Below are 21,421 nucleotides of genomic sequence, written 5' to 3'. Positions count from 1 at the left end.
ATGCAATCATCAATTTTAAAGCTGTTGCATACAAATTTGTTTCGAACTTGAAAATTGGGATGCGAAATGAAGCATTGAAAAATAATAATTGCTGATTTTTATGTTAATCAATCAGTGAAATCATGCACTTAAAAATTATGTTTTCATTATTTAAGTTGAAATTATGAATATTTGATTTCCATTTTTCTATAATTGTTAAAAACGTAAATGCGAAATGGAATTTCGGCATACGAAATTAAATCATGTATGTGAATATTTAGTATCGATTTGTGAAATGAAATTATAAAACATAAATGATTTAAACTAAACGGATGGACAAGATTGCTTCCCTCTTTGCATCATTCAAGGTGGCCAATACCCTGTCTAAAATTTGTCTTTTCTCATAGGCCTTTGCAAATAAAGAAAAATATAAGTATTCTTGTACCAATCAACTTTAATGAAAAGTTTATTCGTTCGCTTTGTTTTCAGATATTTTTTGTTTAACCATATTTTAACTATTGTAATGTTTTATTACATTATATATAGATTGTAAAGACTTGTGCGAAATGTTAATGATTCGTGCGCGAATTGTTATCATAGCTCATCTCTTTGTTCAATTCTGAAAGAGAAACTTTTAAATAAAAGTATTTATTACTGATTTATAAATTTAAAAAAGGTATTAGATATTGGAGAAACAAATTTCATGTCATTTTTGGCGCAAAATTGGAAATCATCATGCAAAATGGAACCGTAAAATATGTTTTAAAATATTCCTACTGTTTAATGATATTTTACCTAAAACTTCATGCAAATAATAGTTAATCAAAACGATATTCGTGTTAGTGAAAAGAATTATTGAACTATTTTGATCATAAATTATTACCGTTACTGTTCAGTCATGTAATTCTGCTTGCAAGATAGGGTACAATTTCAACAACTTGTTGAAGAAATTGGTAAAAAGGTACAGTTTGCGATGATTCCATTTTTATTATTATTGTTTTTGTCATACTTATGAGAATATATTCCTTCTCACCATGCAGGTTTTAAAGAATATGTTAGGATGCAAATTAAAATAAAGTTTGTATATCGTATTGCGCGCGCGCGTGTGTGTGTGTGTGTGTGTGTGTGTGTGTTTAAAGATTTCTGACTTTTAAAGGTATTCTCATTCTGTTAAGAAATATTTCCTTTTTGAAAATAATTTTATCAATTTGAATCATATATTCATATTACTTTCACTTCAGAACAAATACCTTTAAGTCAATGATACACTCTTGTGTAGTAATTTTAATAAGAGAAAGTTTGGAGAGATTTTTCAGAAATAGCAATAAAACTGCTTCCTCCACACATCATCGCCATGTTTCTTTACATCACAGCATTCAAAATAAATAAGTCGTCTAAAGATTACCTTTCAGTTAATATCAAAATAGCAAACTTATCGCATCCCATTCTCCATCTTCTGTCACTCCCGCTTCATCGGGAGTGAGAGTCTTAAAACTAAGAATAGCTACGCGAACAAAACCACAGAACATTTCGTGTCAGAGTCTCGGTGGCGCAGTGGTTAGCGTGCCGGACTAACGACCAGAAGGGTGCGAGTTTCAATCCTATCACTGGGCCGACATGGATCAGATACCCCGGCGAGTCTTTGGGCACTTTACTCCACTTGCCTTGGCACTAAATAAGCCACTTATTCGTGTCAAAAACTATTTCACCCTAGGACACCTAATATGTCGGCCGTTGACTCCATGCGCAACAGTGAAGACCGAATAAGATCATATCAGCCGATCTCAGTATTGTTGGTTGGTTGGTTGGTTGGTTTATATGTTGACGTTTTTTAATTTTTTTTAACTGCCATTGATCAGAGTATGTATGATACCGAACATCAACTTCAGATCAGCACAAGTACAGTTCAGGAACTGGCAGAAGAAAACGGGTTAACATTTTTAAATTAAAAACTTTCTGTATTTATTTCTGCCGATTACATCGTTCTATCTTGATTGACGATTGTCTTATTTCTGTCACAAAAGAAAGAAAATTTGAAAGGCTGTTTTTCAGGTATAAACTAATTTTTCTTCCATATATTAGATACATCAAGGACAAATGTAAAAAAGAAAAAAGCTCTGGATTTAACACAAGTCATGGCAAACACATTTGGGGAGCTGAGCTGAATGTCTTGCTTCGTTTATACAAGTATGACAGAGTTTAAATATTGAATGAATTTATTAATTTGTTTATTCATTCATTAAAAACAACGCATTTTGGCAGACAATTTTGTATTGTTATTAATATTTTTCTTTCTACTTACGTGTGCAGAAGTTGCAGGTGCGCTTGCAGTTGTCGTTGGCCCAGGCTCTGTAATCTCTACATACTTGCTGTCCGTATGAGGCACAGTTTGACAGTCTGTCACTGCAGGGGTCTGGGGGCAAGGTACCACCTAGAGGAAATAAGATTTGTTAATATTTGTTATGAAATTTCTTTTTTTTGCGACCCTCCCCTTTCTTGTGAATAATTAATTGAAACAAACAAAACAAGAGACAAGAACAACGATTGCGGAATGTACGGGGAACATTTCAGTAATCATACCGAATTTTGAACATTACAGACTGAAACAGTCCTCATCGTCCACTTTTATAAATATCTACGAATTTGGGGAAATAAAATACCACATCTTTAATATTTGGACATCTCTGTGTGTTTTAATAGGTTGTATGTTCATTTTTTCTGATGCTGATTATGAAAATGTCAGGCAAATTGACGTTTCACTTCATTGCATGACAATCTGCACGGAATATGTATTCGTCTGTGTGATTTTATTTCTCTGGGTTTATTTTCATAATATTTCAAGTAATTATCAATCCATGTTAAATGAAACTGATTATACCTGGTCTTGAGGTAGTCAAAGAGGGTACAGTGGCTTTCACTGAAAATTAGAGAAAACCGCAAAATAAATAGAAAGGTCCAAGCCGTGATGAAATGGTGTCGTTTTATCTATTACATGAGAAGTACCGATACAATAATTTAAAAATGACAACAACGACAAACCTTGCAGAATAAGCAAGCATTTAATTAAACGTAATTTTCAATGTTCAGTGATTCAATATACAACAAAAATGATGTAATTTTGCTAGAAAATGTTCAAGTTATAACGCTGTCGGCTATGTGAAAAACAGCTAGTACGTCTCAATAATGTTCGACAATTTTCCAGTGTGCTACTAAGTCACATGATGCCTTGCAACTTTGCAGGCGGAGGCCCATGTTGATCTAACTGACTTAGGATACATGTTAATTCGTGTAACAACTGACAAAAGCACACGCAGTTCATAAGTGCATTCCGTGTCTAAATGTTATCATCTACAATTATTACAAGAGGCGCAAGGTGTACGTAACGTATTCCTTTGAAAGGATTTGTAAGCATGCGTAATTTAACATCTTGCAAATGGCGATGCTTGTAATGTTGAAAGAGAAACAGAAGACTGGTTACCAATAGCATTTAGTTACCGCATTTTGCAGCTAGCGACTTGAAAATAAACTAAAGCATTTTCCCTGATACATTTTATCGCTCATTCCTTGAAAAATACGAGATCTACATGTATTCGAGACGAGTAGATAGAGTAAACGTCCAGATAAGATAAATTATGTTTCAATAAACAGTCTACAAAACTCATATGCCACATTGTGACTTCAGAAATGTAATATACCACGACATGAAGTTGCCATATATTACCTCAATTATTCAAATGAATTAAACTCAGAAAAAAAAAACAAAATATGTTAAGGAAGTAATGAATTTAATGTTCTTAACGTTGAAAGGGTCTTTAACTACTTCGGTTAACTGAAGTTGCTTTCGTTCTGCACAATAGGTAAAACTTTGCGAAAATAAGTGGAATACATCTAAAATAGTAGTTACTAAAATAGTAGTTAGGGTCTTTCTCATTAAATAATAAACGCATCATGTGTCCAAGTTCACAGCCAAGACCGTCATCTGCCGTCGCATATTGGGCCGGAATATCATGAACTGTTATATTTATTCTACTGATTCCTCCTAACAAACTGCATAGACACGGATCTGCTATAACCTTTGATCTGGGTCTGTGCAGTTTTTAGTTGGACCCGACTTATACATGATTATGTAAAAAATTATTTCCATTTTAAACACTGAATTATGATAACGTGATTTCTTTGAAATTCAGAATCTCAAAAGAAACAAAATTCATTAGAGAGTTGACAAAGCTAACGGCATCAAAATATGTACAAATGTTGAGTTTCACCTGTTATACACAGTGATTAAGCGACCTATAAACGAAGAAAACGAGTCAACACCGGACCGGCTGGAAAGACCTCTATACGTATTTGTTCACAAACCTATACGAGAGAGAGAGAGAGAGAGAGAGAGAGAGAGAGAGAGAATTATGAGATATGTGCTCTGCATCAAATTCGTAACGTATCGCCCTAAATTAAGTGAACAGATCATTCAAATCCTGATGTAAATAGGCATTTGTCAGGTTTCAGAGAGTGAACCATCGTCAGAGATGACACAAGCAAGAAGTTTCTGTTCTGGCATTTGGTCCTTATCAATCTGTAAATTGGTCCGAATCAGTCATGGTCCGAATGGGCTGTCTAAATCAACCAACATTCGTGTAGAAAACAGGCTGTTAATTGATAAATCATATCATATCACATCAGATCTTATCATATCATATCATATCATATCATATCATATCATGTCATGTCATGTCATATCATATCATATCATATCATATCATATCATATCATATCATATCGACTGTACCTGTGCACATTCTGTTGATCAGCTGGTTGGTGATACTGTCCAGGTTGTCGTAGCTGTTCACGGTGAACACGTGATCAGAGGACGGTTGGTCAGCAATATTATTCAGCTCTGTTGTGACTACGTTGCTGCCGACGCCGATGGCATAAAAGCCGATGTTGTCCATCCTCGCTTTGTCCGCCTCGCTAACAGTTGCCCCTGGGTTGGCGGAAGCGCCGTTCGTGATAACAACTGTAATACGTGGAACATTACCGCGTGCACCACTGTTCTGCGAGAACATCTGAGCGTTCATGTACTTGATGGCGTCTGCCGTGTTCGTGCCGCCACCCATGTATGTTTGAGCCTCAATTGCTTTCATTACCTGCAATCGTGGAAAAGGTTACGTTTTCTCTTAATTCTACGTTTCAAAAAACCCGGATATGTATTATATGTTTCAGGGTATTGCTTTCTTTTCATAGTATTCAATTTTCCGAAAGAAGGGAACGGGATAGTAAATATTGTAAAAAGAAAGTATTTTTTGTTTGTATCGCTTAGCTAGAAATACGAGAGAGGGAAAAAACAACACGTTTTTTATTGAACCATTTTCGAGAATTCATTCATTTTAGAGACTTGATATAAAACAATGATTTTTTTTTTTAAAAACACGCTCTTCTTTAATAACAGAGTGTATAACTCGTATTCGCGAGGTACATACATTTCGAAGAGTTTTACGAGACTGCTTGTCATTTTGAATAAGACATTTTTCTTTGGAATTCAATTAATTAAGTGCCCGCTAGCATCCAGTGTTTTCTTAAATTTTTTAAATCGTGTTTCAGTTCCAATTGTCATAAATGTATTCATGTACGGTGACAAATGAGGTAAAACAAAAAAACAACTTTATTTTCCTTACCAGCTCACTAGTGCCTCATAAGGCCAGAACTTACCATAGATTCTAAAGTGTGACAGAACTGATAATACAGCATTACGTGCCACCACCACCCATTGGATGCCAGTCCATGGCAGGTTAACACCCAATAGATGTTGATGTCCATTTATAGCTAAGTCAACTACAGCAAGTATAACTAAGTGTCTTCCTCAAGTGCATAAACAGCACTGATCGAGGTGGGACTCGAGCACACTTTCTTCTGATCTGCAGTGACAACCATTAGGCCACCTTGTCCCTGAAAAACCAAGACGTACAAAACAATGTGTTACCTCCGCTCTGCTCTTATACATGTCAAGTGGGAAATCCAGTGAAGGGTAGCTGCTATAGGTCATCAGGCCGACCTGGACCCGATCAGGGCCGACATCCAGTCTGGTTACCACGTCTTTCAGAAAATGTTCCACTTTCTGGAAGTTGGTGTTGCCCACACTACTGGAGGAATCCACCAGGAAAACGAGATCAGCCTTGTGGAGGCAACCTGTCGAAAAAAGCACGGCATATTCACATTTGATAATTTTTTAAATCTGATATGTCAAAGAAGTCATACAAATTTGGAATCTACAAGAATTTCGCTTTGAGAAAGATAATGAACATTCACGTCACTTTCCCTTCGTTGATGGGAGCCAATCAAGTGTACAATGATGGTACATTATACTGACGAGTGCTACAAACAATAGGGTATTTTGTAAACAAAAAAATAAGAACTGGGTATATTAATAATAAAAACACGGTCAGACTGCCTTTCTTCAATCAAGAAATAGAATAATTAAATAAAGTATTTGGAGATGAATTAATGAGGTTCATTTACTCACACAGTATACATTATGGGCCATTTTATATAATTATTTAGTTTGACTTGTGTTATCCACGATATTCTTTCAGTACTTCAGGTTTTGTGTACAGTACTCGATCCTGGTTTATGCGATGGGAAAAATGTTTACCTTGTAACTACTACCAACTATTTAATTGTTTCAGCTACTTTTTGTTTTTAAATTCGAGAAGCAAACGTCAGGCATGTTTATCATAATATTCATCGAACTTAATAATGGTAATTCTATTATTACATGAATCGAAATGCGGAAAAATAAACCAAAAACGAACCGAAATTCAAGTAGGCAACAGGTGAAGTGTTATTAACAAAGATTATTCAGTATATTCAAAACCTACATATAATAACGAACAAATCAGACAAAAAATAAAATACTCAAAGTACTTATAAGTAAAACTAGATTTTACCTGTGGGAGCTGGTAGACGAGTTGGGTCGTTTGGCAATTCTAGAAAAAAAAAATTAAGAAGTAAAGATAAAGAATTATGTGATGGATAATCCGTGGCAAAGTAGACAACGTAATTGTAATTCAGAATAAAATTTACGTTTCTACCAACATTGTATAATAATATTTCATCGGATCATTCGTCTTTATGCATAGTGAAACTTCCGTCAACATTCTGTGATTATTATGTTATCTAGTTCCTTAAAATTCAAGTTCCGAACATTGAAGGATAGCATGTGTTCATGACATAGTGACTATGTGTGCCAATTTTTATATATATGTATTTTCCAGGAATTTCCAACAAAAATTACAGATTTATGCAAGAAATATAACAAAATCATGATTTGTATTCGATATTGCAGAACATTACCAGTCATCCCCCCCCCCACATCAGTTGATCATTTTTTTAGACTGATAACATTGAAAATCTGACTAATTAACGTTTGATCAGGAACTGTAACCATGTGTCGTTTATCAAAATGTATGCATATATTACCTCGAACTGAGCGATACTGAGAGAGACACATAAAAAAAGACCGATACGAACATAAGTAATGAAGACAGACGAAACACTCAGTACTTGCCATTGCACACTTTTGTTGAGATAAGACTAGCCAGACTGTGCAGAGCGTCATAATTTTCTGCAGTGAATACACGTCTAGAATCCGGGTCGCTGGCAATATCTCTCAGTTCATCCATATCAGCACTGCCACCCACGCCGATGGTATACAGCGTTACGCCGTTATCCCTCGCTCTTTGGGCCTCCAATTTTACTACGTCACGTGATCCTGAGGCACCGTTGGTAATCAGAATCGCAACATGAGGTACCTGCGCTCGTCCACCGTGCAAAGGATTGAATGACGTGTCAGTGGCGAATTTGATGGCGTCAGCTGTATGTGTGCGTCCTCCTTTGAACTGTATGCCGTCAACGGCGGTGTTGATATCCGCCTTTGTGGCATACTGGTTCAGGTAGAACTGATTGTAGACTCCTGAACTGAACGTCACTGCACTTGTTTGAGACTTATTAGAACCTATGTCCATGTTGTTCGTAAAATCTTTGACAAAGCCCAATTGCTTTTGAAAGTTGTCCTTTCCTACAGTGTCTGAAGAGTCTAATAGAAATGTTATGTCCGCTTTCGTCATACATCCTGAAAAATAACATTAACAGTTTAGCAAATCATGAAAAATGCACAGATTATACGGGTGACATACCAAACTCTGTATAAGCACGTTTTTTCACAAGTTTATCTGGATACATTTTATTTTTATTCAAATCATAAACTGATAGAAAAGTGCCATTATTAAAATTTCTTCAGAATGACTGACGCCGCCTTCTAAAGAATCTTAATAGCACGTAAAAACACGTCCCTCATCAGATAAATTGCGTAAATTAGTGCAAACTGACCATGATTTAACTTGCATGCCAATAGCCCTTTGTAGTCGTTGTTGTTGTTGAGTTTAATTATAGTGGCATGCGCACAACTGTGCATGTGCCACTTGTTTCTGACTGCACCGCAGCCTGCTAGTTGTTCCTGGGGAAGGGAATGGTGCCACCTCCCCCATGCTTTTATGGGTTCAAGGAACCCTGATAGTTTGGCCTCAATCTGTGGGTCCATAAAGGTCCCTTACAGCTGAATGGTTGGCTGTCATTAGTGGGAAGGAGAGATCGGGAACGGTACTGGTTGCTTCACATCGCTGGTTTCTTGTTGCATTTTGCCTGTTTTTTTTGGTTTTTTTTATTTATTTTTTTTTAATTTCCAAAATGTTCTAAAAAAAGGGGGGAGTGTTCTATGCAGTTTATAGAGGTTAGTAGAAATCATGTATGAAGAGAGATTTTCAAGGTTATTATGGTATTACTAGTCAAGGTGTTCAGGGTGTGCTTCCTACGTTATGTTATTTATAAGTTTTTAGATATTGCCTTTTTAAGTTATTTATTTATTAATGTTTTTAGAGATTGAATGTTATTTATACTTTATTTAGCAAGAGACCGGAGTCCTAGCGGATTACACGGTTCGTTAAGGACATCTAGGACCGGATTCCTAGCTGATTACTCGGTTCGTTAAGGACATCTAGGACATCCGATTTTGCGGTTTCCTTAGTTTTGGATAGGTGCTTCGTAAGTGAATTATTTATTAATATTTATTAATATTTTTATAAAATTGAATGATATGTTATAGGTTTTTATATGGGGTCTTCTAAATTTATTTAGCTAGTTACTGGGTCTTTTGGTTTTGTGGGGATAGTAGTTATATTTTGTTCCTAAGTCCTGCTGAGTCTATGAATTTATTTATATATTTATATGCTGATTGTTTATTTTATTAGAGTCCATAAGTAACTCTGGGTATATGTGTGGTGATCCAATCTCTTTTTAGGTTTTGATAAATATTTTCCTTGCCGGTTGATATTTTGGGCATATATTGAATACGTGGTGTAGATCTTCGGTAGTGTGGCAGTTAAATCAGTTAATGGTTGCTGGTTTGGGTTCTATAAACTTTCCCAAACTGCTTGCTAGTTTAGTTTTTCCAGTTATTATCCTGTTTATGGGTTTCTGTTCTAAATAGGTACCCTTAGGTAGCTGTATGTTCCTATCTACGGTTTTTTGGGTTTCATGGTGCTTTTTACCTTTTGTGGAGGAGTTCCAAAAATCTTGCCATTTTTGGTCTATATATGTTTGTGCGAAGCTTAGTGCTTCTGTAGAGCTATAGTTAAGCTTGATAGAGTTTTGATCTCCTAGTTTGGTTTGTGCAACTTTGTCTGCTGTTTCATTGCCAGAGATTTCAATGTGCAACGGTATCCACATGAGCTCGACTAATTGATGTGCTGTGGTGATATCGTCGATTAATTGGCATGCTCTGTCGAGGAATTGTTCCCTAGAGTGTGTATTGCGATTCTGGATCGATTTGATAACGCTAAGGGAATCGCGTATAATGACTTCTTTAGGTATTTGGTTGTCTTTGATCCATTGTAGTGATTCAAGTATAGCCCAAAATTCAGTGGTGTAAATGGAGCAATAGTCAGGTAATCTGGATCCCGTTTGTATATTGAATTCAGGGATGACTATTGCTGCTGCTGTTCTTGGTGGGTTGTTTGTTTTTGATCCATCGGTATATGTTTTAACATAGTCCGGGTATTTTTGGTTGATTTCGTTTACCAGTACAGGTTTTAGTAAGTTTTCTTGTCCTTCTTTATTGCCTAATTTGGTAGCTTCAATGTTAATCCTTGGTGGTTTTTGTAACCATGGTGATTTGTTCTGGTCTGTATTGTTTGTTACCTGTTTTTTTTTAGTAGAGGTATCTTTTCTCTTAGTTCAAGGATTACTTTGCCACTTGGTGTGGTGGGTATGATTTTGATTTTAAGACAACTTTACACTTGTTTATAGCTATTTTGGTGGGATGGTTGTCTGGGTGGGTATCTCATCGAATGGAGTATCGGAGGAGCAGTTCATGCCTACGTAATTTTAAGGGTAGTTCTCCTGTTAGTGTTTGTAGTTCTTCTAATGATGTTGAGGGGAGTGTTCCTGTGCATAATAGTAAGGCTTTTCTCTGGATAGTGTCAAGTTTTTGTGGTACAGGTTGTTGTCTTTGACACAAGACTGAATTATTGTAAACAATTATAAATACATATCTCACAATCTTTAAACACTGTCATTAGAAAGCCTTTTTTCTTATATTCTTTTTGTTTTCTACTTTGTACATATTTCTCGAATAAATCTGTATTCCTCTAATACTCAAAGTACCGTAAGCACTGTCATGAAAGCCATCCGAAAGTGACAGGATATGGTTGATCTGTTTGTTTGTAGTCTGGGTTCAGACCCGTTTAAGTATAAAATGTTGTATCTTATTCTATAAATAATCCTGAATGCATGCACCGTCCAAAACTGTAGCAACTAATTATTTTTATACAATAAAAAATAAAATACACACGACGTTAGAATGACGAGGAATATCATAATTACATAATTATGTAAAGTACAAATCACAATGAATCTTCAGGATTTTGCAAAAATGACTATGTTATGTTAATCAGTGACCAAAAAAGTGTAATACTTTTGAGCAAATAATTCTTTAACTATTGTGAAAGGTGATTGGTCACTTAATACCTAACATTATGTCCATTTATTCCTTCGTAATTCTTAGCGGAAGAACAATGCTAGTATTCGCAGTAACATTTTGAAGAATTCACTAAGCAACGGACGCTGTGGTTTACATTGGGCGCTGATTCAAGGGAACTTTGTCATTTTAAAAGCACCGATTACACATAAGTGCTGTATATCGTTTTGCCGTGTAGAAAATTTTCAGATTTTTGCCTTTACCATTTAACTGGAAATTGATATGCTTTTCACGCGTTAGATTCGTGACATATTTGTAGAGTATTGCTCAACATATGATGGAAATATCTGGGAAATAGCACGTGCCATGTTGCATTGTGTCTACCTCAAATGCCGAATCCGGTCACTAGACTCGCAGAGGAATTTGCTGTTTTCTGTTTCTATTTACATTATAACTATGCCCCATGCAACTTGAGACTCTTCAAGCAAAGTCACTGGCAGACAATTCTAGCCACAAACCCAAGGTGATCATATTTGTATGTGTGGAGAGCGACATAGTAGGTTCCCCAAGAAAATTCGAACCAATTTTACCCTTTTTTTGTGCATATATATACAGAAAATCTGCTTCTTGCTATTTTTATTTTAAAGTGTTTTATAATATTGTCCGGATATTCAAAAAAACTTTTTTTTTGAAAAGTATCAGACGCCATATATACATTACTTCCTTATAAATGTAAGATGCCTTCGAGTATGACCGCCAATGATATATGCAAATCAATAATTTTACCATTTCACTTCATTTATACGGACCGCTCCGGTGGCCTAGTGGGTAGAGCGTCCGCCTCGGATGCGGGAGGTCGTGGGTTCGATCCCAGGTCGAGTCATACCAAAGACTTCCAAAAATGGTACTAACAGCTGCCTCGCTTGGCGCTCAGCATTAAGAGGTTAGTGTTACGACTGGTCGGCCTGGTTTCAGGAAAATGTGACTGGGTGGGACATCATGCTATATGTCTGCAGCATGATGCCCCTGTTCTAGACATCCCTACAAACTGCCACACTGCAGGCGTCGCAGCGATGAAGTGTTAAATGTACGTTAAAAATCCAAATCACATCACATCACGTCATTTTTGCGGTACCGTACGTGATGCCTTTGTTGTATTCTTCGAGTCACATAAATGGATGCTTTCTTAGAATTTAACTATCTTTCTAAAAGTAAAGAATACATATTATGTTGTTTATCACGATTAACAGTTATTTGCTTAGAAATTACAATATTTTAAATCCTCTACTCGTCCGACCATCTGTCCGCCTGTCTGCTGTACCTATATTTGCCGATGGATACCTCCACTATGAATCATCGGCCTAATTACACATAACTTTGTAACATACTTTACTATATGAAAATTGTTGTTGGCCCCACACATCAAAGCTCCAAAAGTAAGGTGTTAGATTCACATGTTCCAAATCATTCACGGTAGAGAAAGGGGTGGCCGTTGGGTAAGCTATGACATTTTTTCTGAAGACCACCCATATTGTTTCTCAAAAGAGAAGACGTCACAAATGACGTCGACAATGTTATCCACAGCATCCTCAATATCGGTGGAAAGAATGACACGACATCGAAATAGCTCTACCCTTCATGTCTCAGCGAAGAATCATTCAGTACTAGACAAATATTCAGTCTTAAAATAAATTCGAAACCCTACTGCATTACAAAAAATAAATTAAACAAATTTTCTTAACTATGTCCTTATATCACAATATTAATTTCCAGAAATTGGTAATTTCGTACACTAAGTTATATTAATGTGCTAATAATGAATAATACGTGTGAAATATTTCAAAAAGTATAATAAGCAATTTCTGTTATCTGATCGTATAGATACAGGTTTAGATCAGTTTAGAGTATTCACGATCTTCATGTATGTCAATTCATTTCAATACTTTTTTGTTAACATTTCGATTGTACCTAAAACATGTAATCCATCAGCAACAATTTGTTCATAATAATTTTTTGACATGCGTGACCCAATAAGACTAAATATAAAAGTCTCTTATTAAGGTCTGCCTGTGCACATTTACAGGGATTATGTAATTATTTATTTATTTATTTATTTATTTATTTATTATTTCCAATACCTCTTGTTTGGTCTACTACGACTATAAGGAGGGGCTAGTTCGTGTCACCGTTATCTGTGATTCATGGGAAGCAAGCACCTGGTAGTTCTTGGCACCAACCCGTTTACGTCCATTCAAGCTTTCTTATCTGCTTACTTCGTATTAGAACTATTCAAAACTGTTCTATTAATACTTACTTTACACCGGCTTCCATTTCATCGCCAAGCCAAAATTTTGAACTTAAAGATGGTTGTGTCCATTAGATTAACATTATCCTATTAAAATATAGTTGCGTCCATTAAATTTATCACAAATCGCACACAAACAGTTTTTCACGAGTTAAGAAATATTCCATGGCATAATTGGTACATAAAAATATAATTCAGACATTCGATGATATTTGAAGACGTAGAAAATCCCAAATGCAAGCCGAACTCACAAAATCATGAAATAAATATGTTACTATTCCATGGCATATCACACCTTATTAACGTCACCAGTCTCTTCGCCCATCAGTACAGTATCAGACCAGAGTTGTCTTGCTAACGGATGCTAATGGAATTCTCAGTGTCACCCGCCATTCCCTGAATCTTGATTCAGTGGTGAAATTCGTTTCGTGGATTTCATGTGATTGAATAATGTCCAGTTTTGATTAGTTCCCTCAAGTATTACCATACAGGTTTATATTTTCTGTTGATTTTTTTCAAACTAATTTTCTGAATCATCAAAATTCTTTGTGTGCCCTTAAATCAATTATTCGGTCTGAGACAGAGCTTGTTGCAAGCATTGAACGTATATTGCTCGTTATTGGTTTACGAGAAACATCTTTTTTAAAACGAAAACTATATTTCTCGTACGTTCTGTAGCATAGGACACACGTGCCTCTCAACGGCAATATGTGTTCCCGTATAATAATGCTATGACAAGAACAAATACAATGACTGTATCAAAGATATTTGATTTGCCGGTGCGAAGCTTTCTTTTGGTACCTAGTGTTGTTTAGATTGTATCACATTTCGAGGAGAAAATTAATACTGTTAACAATATCAAGTAGAATGTTTCTAAAACCTGCCAAAAATTGCTTCCCAGTAATGGGAATATAATATATTTAAAACAAAGTGTTTTATTGGTTGTCTTTATATCTACGATGGTGAGCCTGTTGCAATTTAATTTGTGAATCACTAATATCGAAAAGTATTTTGTAAAATTAAAACGTGAAAACACAAGTTTATAGATATAAATTGCGGTATATATAATGATAATTAAATTTATTTCGCCTAAAGCTGCGTCTTTGTATAAACTGTATGTTCAACTGCGCATCAAATCATTTCAGATCATAACGTCACTGGAACGGATGCAGGGTTCGGATGTTAAGAAAAAAGTTCCAAATGCAGTAAAACCTGATCAATTACATATTAATATACAATGAATATTGTCCATTAAAGAACAATACAAAATCAGGTCAGTGAAATTAATAAGATCTAATATATATAAATTATTTACCATGTGTCAAATCGAATAATATTGAAGACAATTGATATGTTGGACTGTGTTTCAGTCTGGTTATAACAAGAAATCTACATATGAGCCGTGTTTCAGACTGTTTAGAACGATAAACCTACATGCATGTAAAGCGTCCTTAAAAAAATCTTTAACTCTTTTAAAGTTCATCTTGTGTGACTTAATCGATTCGCGTAATGCACATTCAAAGACAAAATACTTTTTTAGAAGTATAGTATTTCAGCTAAACATGAACATTTTAGTCAGACTTGCTTTAGTAGTTCGAAGCAACATTCATCCCTCCCTCCCTACTTCTCTCTCTCTCTCTTTCTCTCTCTCTCTCTCTCTCTCTCTCTCTCTCTCTCTCTCTCTCTCACACACACACACACACACGAAAGTCTCAGCCATTTGGGGAAAAAAAATGTGTAAAGAAATACTGCCTTACCTTGTGACTGGGCCCTAGCGTAGCCTATGGCTACGGCTAGAGCAAGAATGATGTTAATCATTCTTACCGAAATTCGAAATTTTACAAGGCACCGTTATCATCATGGATTTATATAGTAACCCCAAAAGGTCATGTGATACATGCGACGGAAGCCATCACGTGATCACTATAAATCTCTATTCCTCTTGTGTTATCAATTCTAGAACACACCATCGGTAAGTCGGAGTTAATACTATATAAATTCTAGGTTCTCCAATTATATATATATATATATATATATATATATATATATATATATATATATATATATATATATATATATATATATATATATATATATATATATATATATATATATATATATATATATATGTACATACATATATATATATATATATATATATATATATATATATATATATATATATATATATGTACATATATATATATATGTACATATATATATATGTACATATATATATGTACATATATATATATATATATATATATATATATATATATATATATATATATATATATATATATATATATATATATATATATATATATATATATATATATATACGTTTTAAATAGCACGCAAAATTATGTAAAATTTGACTCCATGATCAACTGCAAAATAATTCTATGAAGAAACAATCGAGAACAGTTTGCCAAGATGTATGTCAGTACAATCTCGTAAAAATAAGATGCGCAAGAGGAATCGCTCACTTCGCTGACATCTGCATTATAGCCAAATGCAAGAAAATTGTGCCAAGAAATATGGGTATAGAGGACGCTAACTGAAGACATCGTTTCTATTGTAATGACTGCATGTGTCATGAAAAGAACTGTTTCACTGTTTTCTGTGTTTGGTATCCATCCACATTTGGCCCAATATTGAAAGGCCTCATTGCCATCAAGTTTTCGTCAATGTTGGGCAAACTGTTTTATAATTTTTTTAATTTATTTTTAATTTTTGTTAAAAATACAGTTGTTTGTATGTGGGTTTTTTAAAATAATTTTACTAATGGTGGCCATATTTTAGGGTGGTTCGGAATATTTAGTTTGTTTAAATGTTAACGGCCTTCAAGCTATAATGTTTTCTGACACAAGTTAGTCAGAATCTGCTGAGCGGTTGTTGAGAAGTAGTTATTAAATTGTGTGTGTGTGTGTGTGTGTGTGTGTGATCTGGATTTTTAACGTAGCTTTAACAATTTTTAGTCATATCGCTACGATGTCTGCAGTGTGACAGTTTATAGTGATGCCTAGCACTGGGGCATCTTGCCGCAGACATGTAGCATGATGTCCCACCCAGTCACATTATCCTGACACCAGGCCGAACAGTCCTAACACTAACCTCTTAATGCTGAGCGCCAAGCGAGGCAGCTGTAAGTACCGTTTTTAAAAGTCTTTGGTATGACTCGGCCGGGGATCGAACCCACGACTTCCCGCATCAGAGGAGGATGCTCTAACCACTAAGTGTATATATTTAGTAACAACAGCCATATTTGATGGTGGATCATTTGTACAGTTTAAAAGCCCTTTATGCCAGAATGTCTTCTGTCAAATTTGGTACAGTCCTGCTGCTCATGGAATTTTTTGAAAATGTATCTTCTTGACTAAAGGTTTTTCTATCTTTATTAATGATGCCTATGTTTCATGGCGAATCAGTACGATTTGTAATAAGCCTTTATGCCAAAAATGCCGTCAAATCTTGTTAAATTCTGTTTAAAAGTTTCTGAGTTGTTGTTAAAGGTTTTTATATTTTAAATAATCGTGACTACGTTTGGTGGCGGACTTGCGGACAAAAAATAAAATCTCCATGTGCCAGGAGCCTTTTGATACGATTTGTTCAGTTTGTCTTTAGCGGTGTTTCAGAAGAAATCGTTTACATATGTATCTTTTTTCCGTAACAGCAGCTTCATTTGATGACAGATTAGTATCACTTGCATATACGGTTAACGGCATTCATGCCAGGATGCTTTCTATCAAATTTAGTCGATTCTGTTGCTTAAGGTGATTTTACTTTTTTATTCCAGAAGTTGTTCAGAAGGGTTTTCTATCTATATTTCATAGCAGATCGGCTGATTTTTTTGTACAGAGTTGAAGGGACATCATACAAGTATGTTGTCTGCCAAGTTCAGCTAAAAATGGTTTAGTGTTTTTTTGAGAGGTTCATAATAGCAGTTGTTGACATACGCAAGACGGACGATAGATTAGGCACGAATGACTGTGCGTCATACCGTTATCGCACTTGGTGCGTTAAAATTTATCAACACGATTCCAACACTTAGAACTAAAATGTAATTTAAGTTTATAATATGATGAGATAACACATTTTATTGATGATATGAAGGCATGTGTTTGATAGTGTAAGAAAATGTCAGACCGAAAAATCAAAACCGAAAAATACTCGATATCTGATGCAATGTATTAGGAAATTTGGACAAATTAATTGATTTTCCTCAAACAATGCCAAGAAAGTGATACGCAACAAAAGTCCAGCAAAGGAAATGACGTTCAGTTGTTCTGAGATGAACTTCGTGGACATGAAGAAGGATCACCATTTTGGGTCTTAGGAAAGTGTAGTTCTTCAATTTGATCAGAGATTGTTCGAGTCCACACTTGCAATACTGTGGAATCCACATTTTCTTCTCGAGTAGATTGGAGAAATATGTAGTGCTGTGACGAATATAAAATATTCGTCGGAAAGGTTGACCAGGCGTTCTAGTATGTTTCATAATTGAATATAAATGATTATATAGTTTCCTTTTCTAACTTGGTACTAAATCATTAAAAAAGAGTTAAATATATGAACAGTACCTTACAAGTAATATAGCCTTTCGTTGTTTATTACAAAACCAACATGGCAGACAACAAAATAGGCTAGTAAACTATTTTGACTTCACGGGATATTAGCAACCTAACCATTACAAATATGTGCAAACGACATGAAAAATACAGAACACATCTCCAACCAATTCAATTTAATGTTTGATCATTTATGATAAACCTATTATCGGTCTTAAAATTTCAGGTGCAGGAAAATTCTCCTAACGATTCTGCTTCCTTATATTAACTTTAAGTATACTAAAAAAAAAATGTTGCTTTCAGATTGTTACAACATTGCTTTACTTCTCAATATATTTACGGTAAAAAATTCTAGTGCTTCCGTATCTCACTATCTCTTCTTTTGTACCAATTATAATAACAAGAATGCCAGTGCATAAACCTGGGACCATACTTTAAGCAACACGAATACGTATTAATTCACGGAGGAGTTCCTTCTCAAATCACTAATGAATTTTAATGTGACTAAAATAAAAATCAAACAAAGCAAATTCACTCAAAATTTAAATAAAAATCCTCTCATTTGATGAGAACCGTTCATAGTACACACGCAAGAAACCGACCTTGATAAGGTAAATTTCATTGGTGATCATAACGTCCCAGTGTGAAGTGCTGCAAAAAAACTGAAAAAGTTAGGAAATAAATAAATAAATTTTCCCATTGATAAGCCATGTCCATGGACTTTTAATCATTTGGCAATAAAAATAATTATAATAAAATAATAAGCTAGATTTTAAGAACACCAAATCGAGCTCTAAATGATGTTATCTCCTCTGACAATATTAATTTTGAAAATTACTTTTTAAACCAATGTTGTTGCCAAGAATATCACAAATATGGATGCAAATCAGAAGGATTGGAAATAAGTTTTTAAACTTACATGTTCCTCTCCATAACAAACATAAAATTGTTATTAGCAAGCGTGCAGGCATGAGTTCTGGAAGAAGTAAAGACAGGCGACGTACGTATATATAATGATATGAGAGGGATGAAAGAAGGAAAGCGTGATGACAATTTAAATAATAATAATAATATAGTTATTTTTGTTGTTGTCACTGACTTTTCACGAAAAGCAGGGGACATAGTATCCGTTTGCCCGTCCCACTATCGTTTCCGTTCTATGACTTTTAAACCGCTTGTGAGTAAGGAATGAAAGTAATTAACGTTAGCTTGCAGCTTTTGAAGGTGTGTGACGTTCCACGTTGGTGGTGTTGGTATTGTTGACCGTTCCTACAAACAAGGTTAACGTCACTGATCAATATGATCAAAAAGATTTTTTATCCCACTTTCCTTTCCGCTCTGTAATTTCACAGTCATTTGCAATATGGGGTGAAACTTGTTCTGCTTATACATCATCACTATAAGGTGTGAAGCATACCAAATTGCGGTCCGATTGTCAAGGTCATGGTCAGTTTTCAGTTAAACCTTCTCTTCTGCTCGACGACTTTGGAAAGTAAGGGATGAAATTTTTTTTATATTTATACATCATCAACAGAAAGTATGTCGCTTGCCACACTGGGGCTCCTATCGTCAAACTTACGGTCACAACTCATTATCTTTATTTGTCATCACTTTCCTTTCCGCTCTAAAACGTTTTCCCGTCCTCCTTCTTACTTTCCTTTCGGCTATATAACTTTTGAGAATTGTGAGACGAAGGCATGAAACTTTGTATGCTTAAATATGCCGTCATTAGGAAATATGTTGCGAACTATTTTACGATTCTTTTCTTCAAGTTCAAGATCGCAGCTCAATATTATATAACCTTAACATCACAATTTCCCATCCATTCTAAGATTTTAGCAGGTGTGGGAGGTTCAACCTTCAAGGTCAATATTATAGTGTAATACGTTGAATTTTTCCGGTGCAGTTTCCTTTCCACTTCATACTTTTAGAGCCATTTGAGATTTTAAAAAATAACCTTTGTATAACTATATTTAATAAATAAACGGTGTGTCGCCTACTACATCGGGATCCTATCTTTAAGGTCAAGGCCACGTGTTAATATTTATATATCAGTCATGTTTTCCCTTCTGCCAAGAGCCGTTTAAGATATATGGACAAAACTCAGCATACTTAAATACTGACACGAAAAGATGTGTATCATTCCACGTTTGGGGTCCTATCCTCAAGGTCAAAGATCAATATTTGTAAGGTTTCTGTTGTGTTTGCTTGATATAACAAGGTATAAGGAACGAGGAGTAACAACGGTACACACATGTCAATATAATTGTATGTCATATATCACAGTAAAGATTTTTGCTTCAAAATGATGGTCACTTGTCAATTTAATTTACCCTTTTCGCCACTTGTACGCTAATTCCTTTTTTAGATTGGGCCATGAAAATTAGTAGATTTTAATGCGAGGCCCAGTAACTTTACATCTTTGTCTTAAAGGTCACAGCGAGATTTCATTATTGTTAACTTTTCTGATCTCACCACGGAATGTGTAGACAGAAATAAAACCGACTTTTTTAAAACTAGTATTGTTATTATGATCATCATCGCCGTTATCATCAATAGTAGTGACAACTTAGAATCCTTTTTACTAGCTTCTATCGGCCGTTTATACCGATTTCTAATTATCCTTTATTTTATGATAAGGATTTTTTTTTTTTAAATTTAACGTTTCGTCGTTTCATTGTTCTGTCGATCGTACTGATTTCGTAAACACAAATGAGTATACATGTATATGAAGTACAATGTATTTATAGCAGCTGGTAGGTGTCGTAAGAACGATGTACGAACACGACGCTGCTCGTCTATTTTGGCAACATCAATATATCAGCATAAATCACTGAGACTGCAGAACAAGCTATGAAAAATGCTTTATGCTCAGTGAGTAAAGGTTCATATTTCGCAACAAAGTATGCCTTGTTAATTTGACAACTCAACATTTCAAAGTATAATGTTAAAATCGCTATGTGGATCGCCATCTCTATACGTAACTGGAAGTTCCTCTGTGAAAAGTCACTACAAACAAAAACCTCGTAATTTTATTATAAAAAAGGCAAAAGGTGGTACACAATTATAGATAGCGCACTTATTTCGTCATTTTCAGAGAATTCTTTCAGATTTTTTTGTTGTTCTAGTTTTTGGTCACTTCTTTGTTTTACTGAGAAACCAAGAAGTTAAACGTAAGAGGATATCGCTTTCACAAATCCCGGAAATCTTTGTACGACCTCAAACCTTTTGGATACGTTGTACATGAAGACCTATCCTATGCTGAAATGGTCCAAGTTAGGGAAAGGTTTTCCGAAATTCTTATCTATAGGCAACAGTACCTTTTACTGATAACCTCTAGAATACGTATGTCAAAGGCTACGCACCCATGTCTTGCCCTCAACGCGAGTTCTGCGTTGGAAGTTCCTGTAATTCGACCGGATTGGCCGTGGTCAGCACTTAGGGAGGTCACGGAGATAGGTCAAACTTCCAACAGAAATATAGCCCTTACAGATTTAATAGATAGTACATGTGTTCCAAACACTGCGTAAGACACTTTTG

The 21,421-nt window shown here is 35.1% G+C and overlaps 1 protein-coding gene across 1 annotated transcript in view; it reads right to left on the bottom strand.

Moving 5' to 3' along the window:
- Window positions 1–15,139, bottom strand: part of LOC149783011 (uncharacterized) — a 211,537-nt gene extending 196,398 nt beyond the window's left edge. The window contains exons 1-7 of the mRNA XM_089934583.1: window positions 15,068–15,139; window positions 7,541–8,104; window positions 6,921–6,959; window positions 5,957–6,162; window positions 4,766–5,123; window positions 2,858–2,896; window positions 2,282–2,410 (exon numbers count right to left, since the gene is read on the bottom strand). Of these exons, the coding sequence (XP_089790709.1) occupies window positions 2,282–2,410; window positions 2,858–2,896; window positions 4,766–5,123; window positions 5,957–6,162; window positions 6,921–6,959; window positions 7,541–8,104; window positions 15,068–15,128 (1,396 nt within the window). The 5' untranslated portion in view covers window positions 15,129–15,139. The remainder of the gene's footprint in view (window positions 1–2,281; window positions 2,411–2,857; window positions 2,897–4,765; window positions 5,124–5,956; window positions 6,163–6,920; window positions 6,960–7,540; window positions 8,105–15,067) is intronic.
- Window positions 15,140–21,421: the final 6,282 nt, after the last annotated feature.

Source organism: Sinohyriopsis cumingii, chromosome 15 (genome assembly GCF_028554795.1).
Source record: "Sinohyriopsis cumingii isolate HCF-2022 chromosome 15, ASM2855479v2, whole genome shotgun sequence".
NCBI lineage: Eukaryota > Metazoa > Mollusca > Bivalvia > Unionida > Unionidae > Sinohyriopsis > Sinohyriopsis cumingii.
The sequence above is the reverse complement of the archived record's forward strand: the minus strand, read 5'-3'. Positions and strand labels throughout refer to the sequence as shown.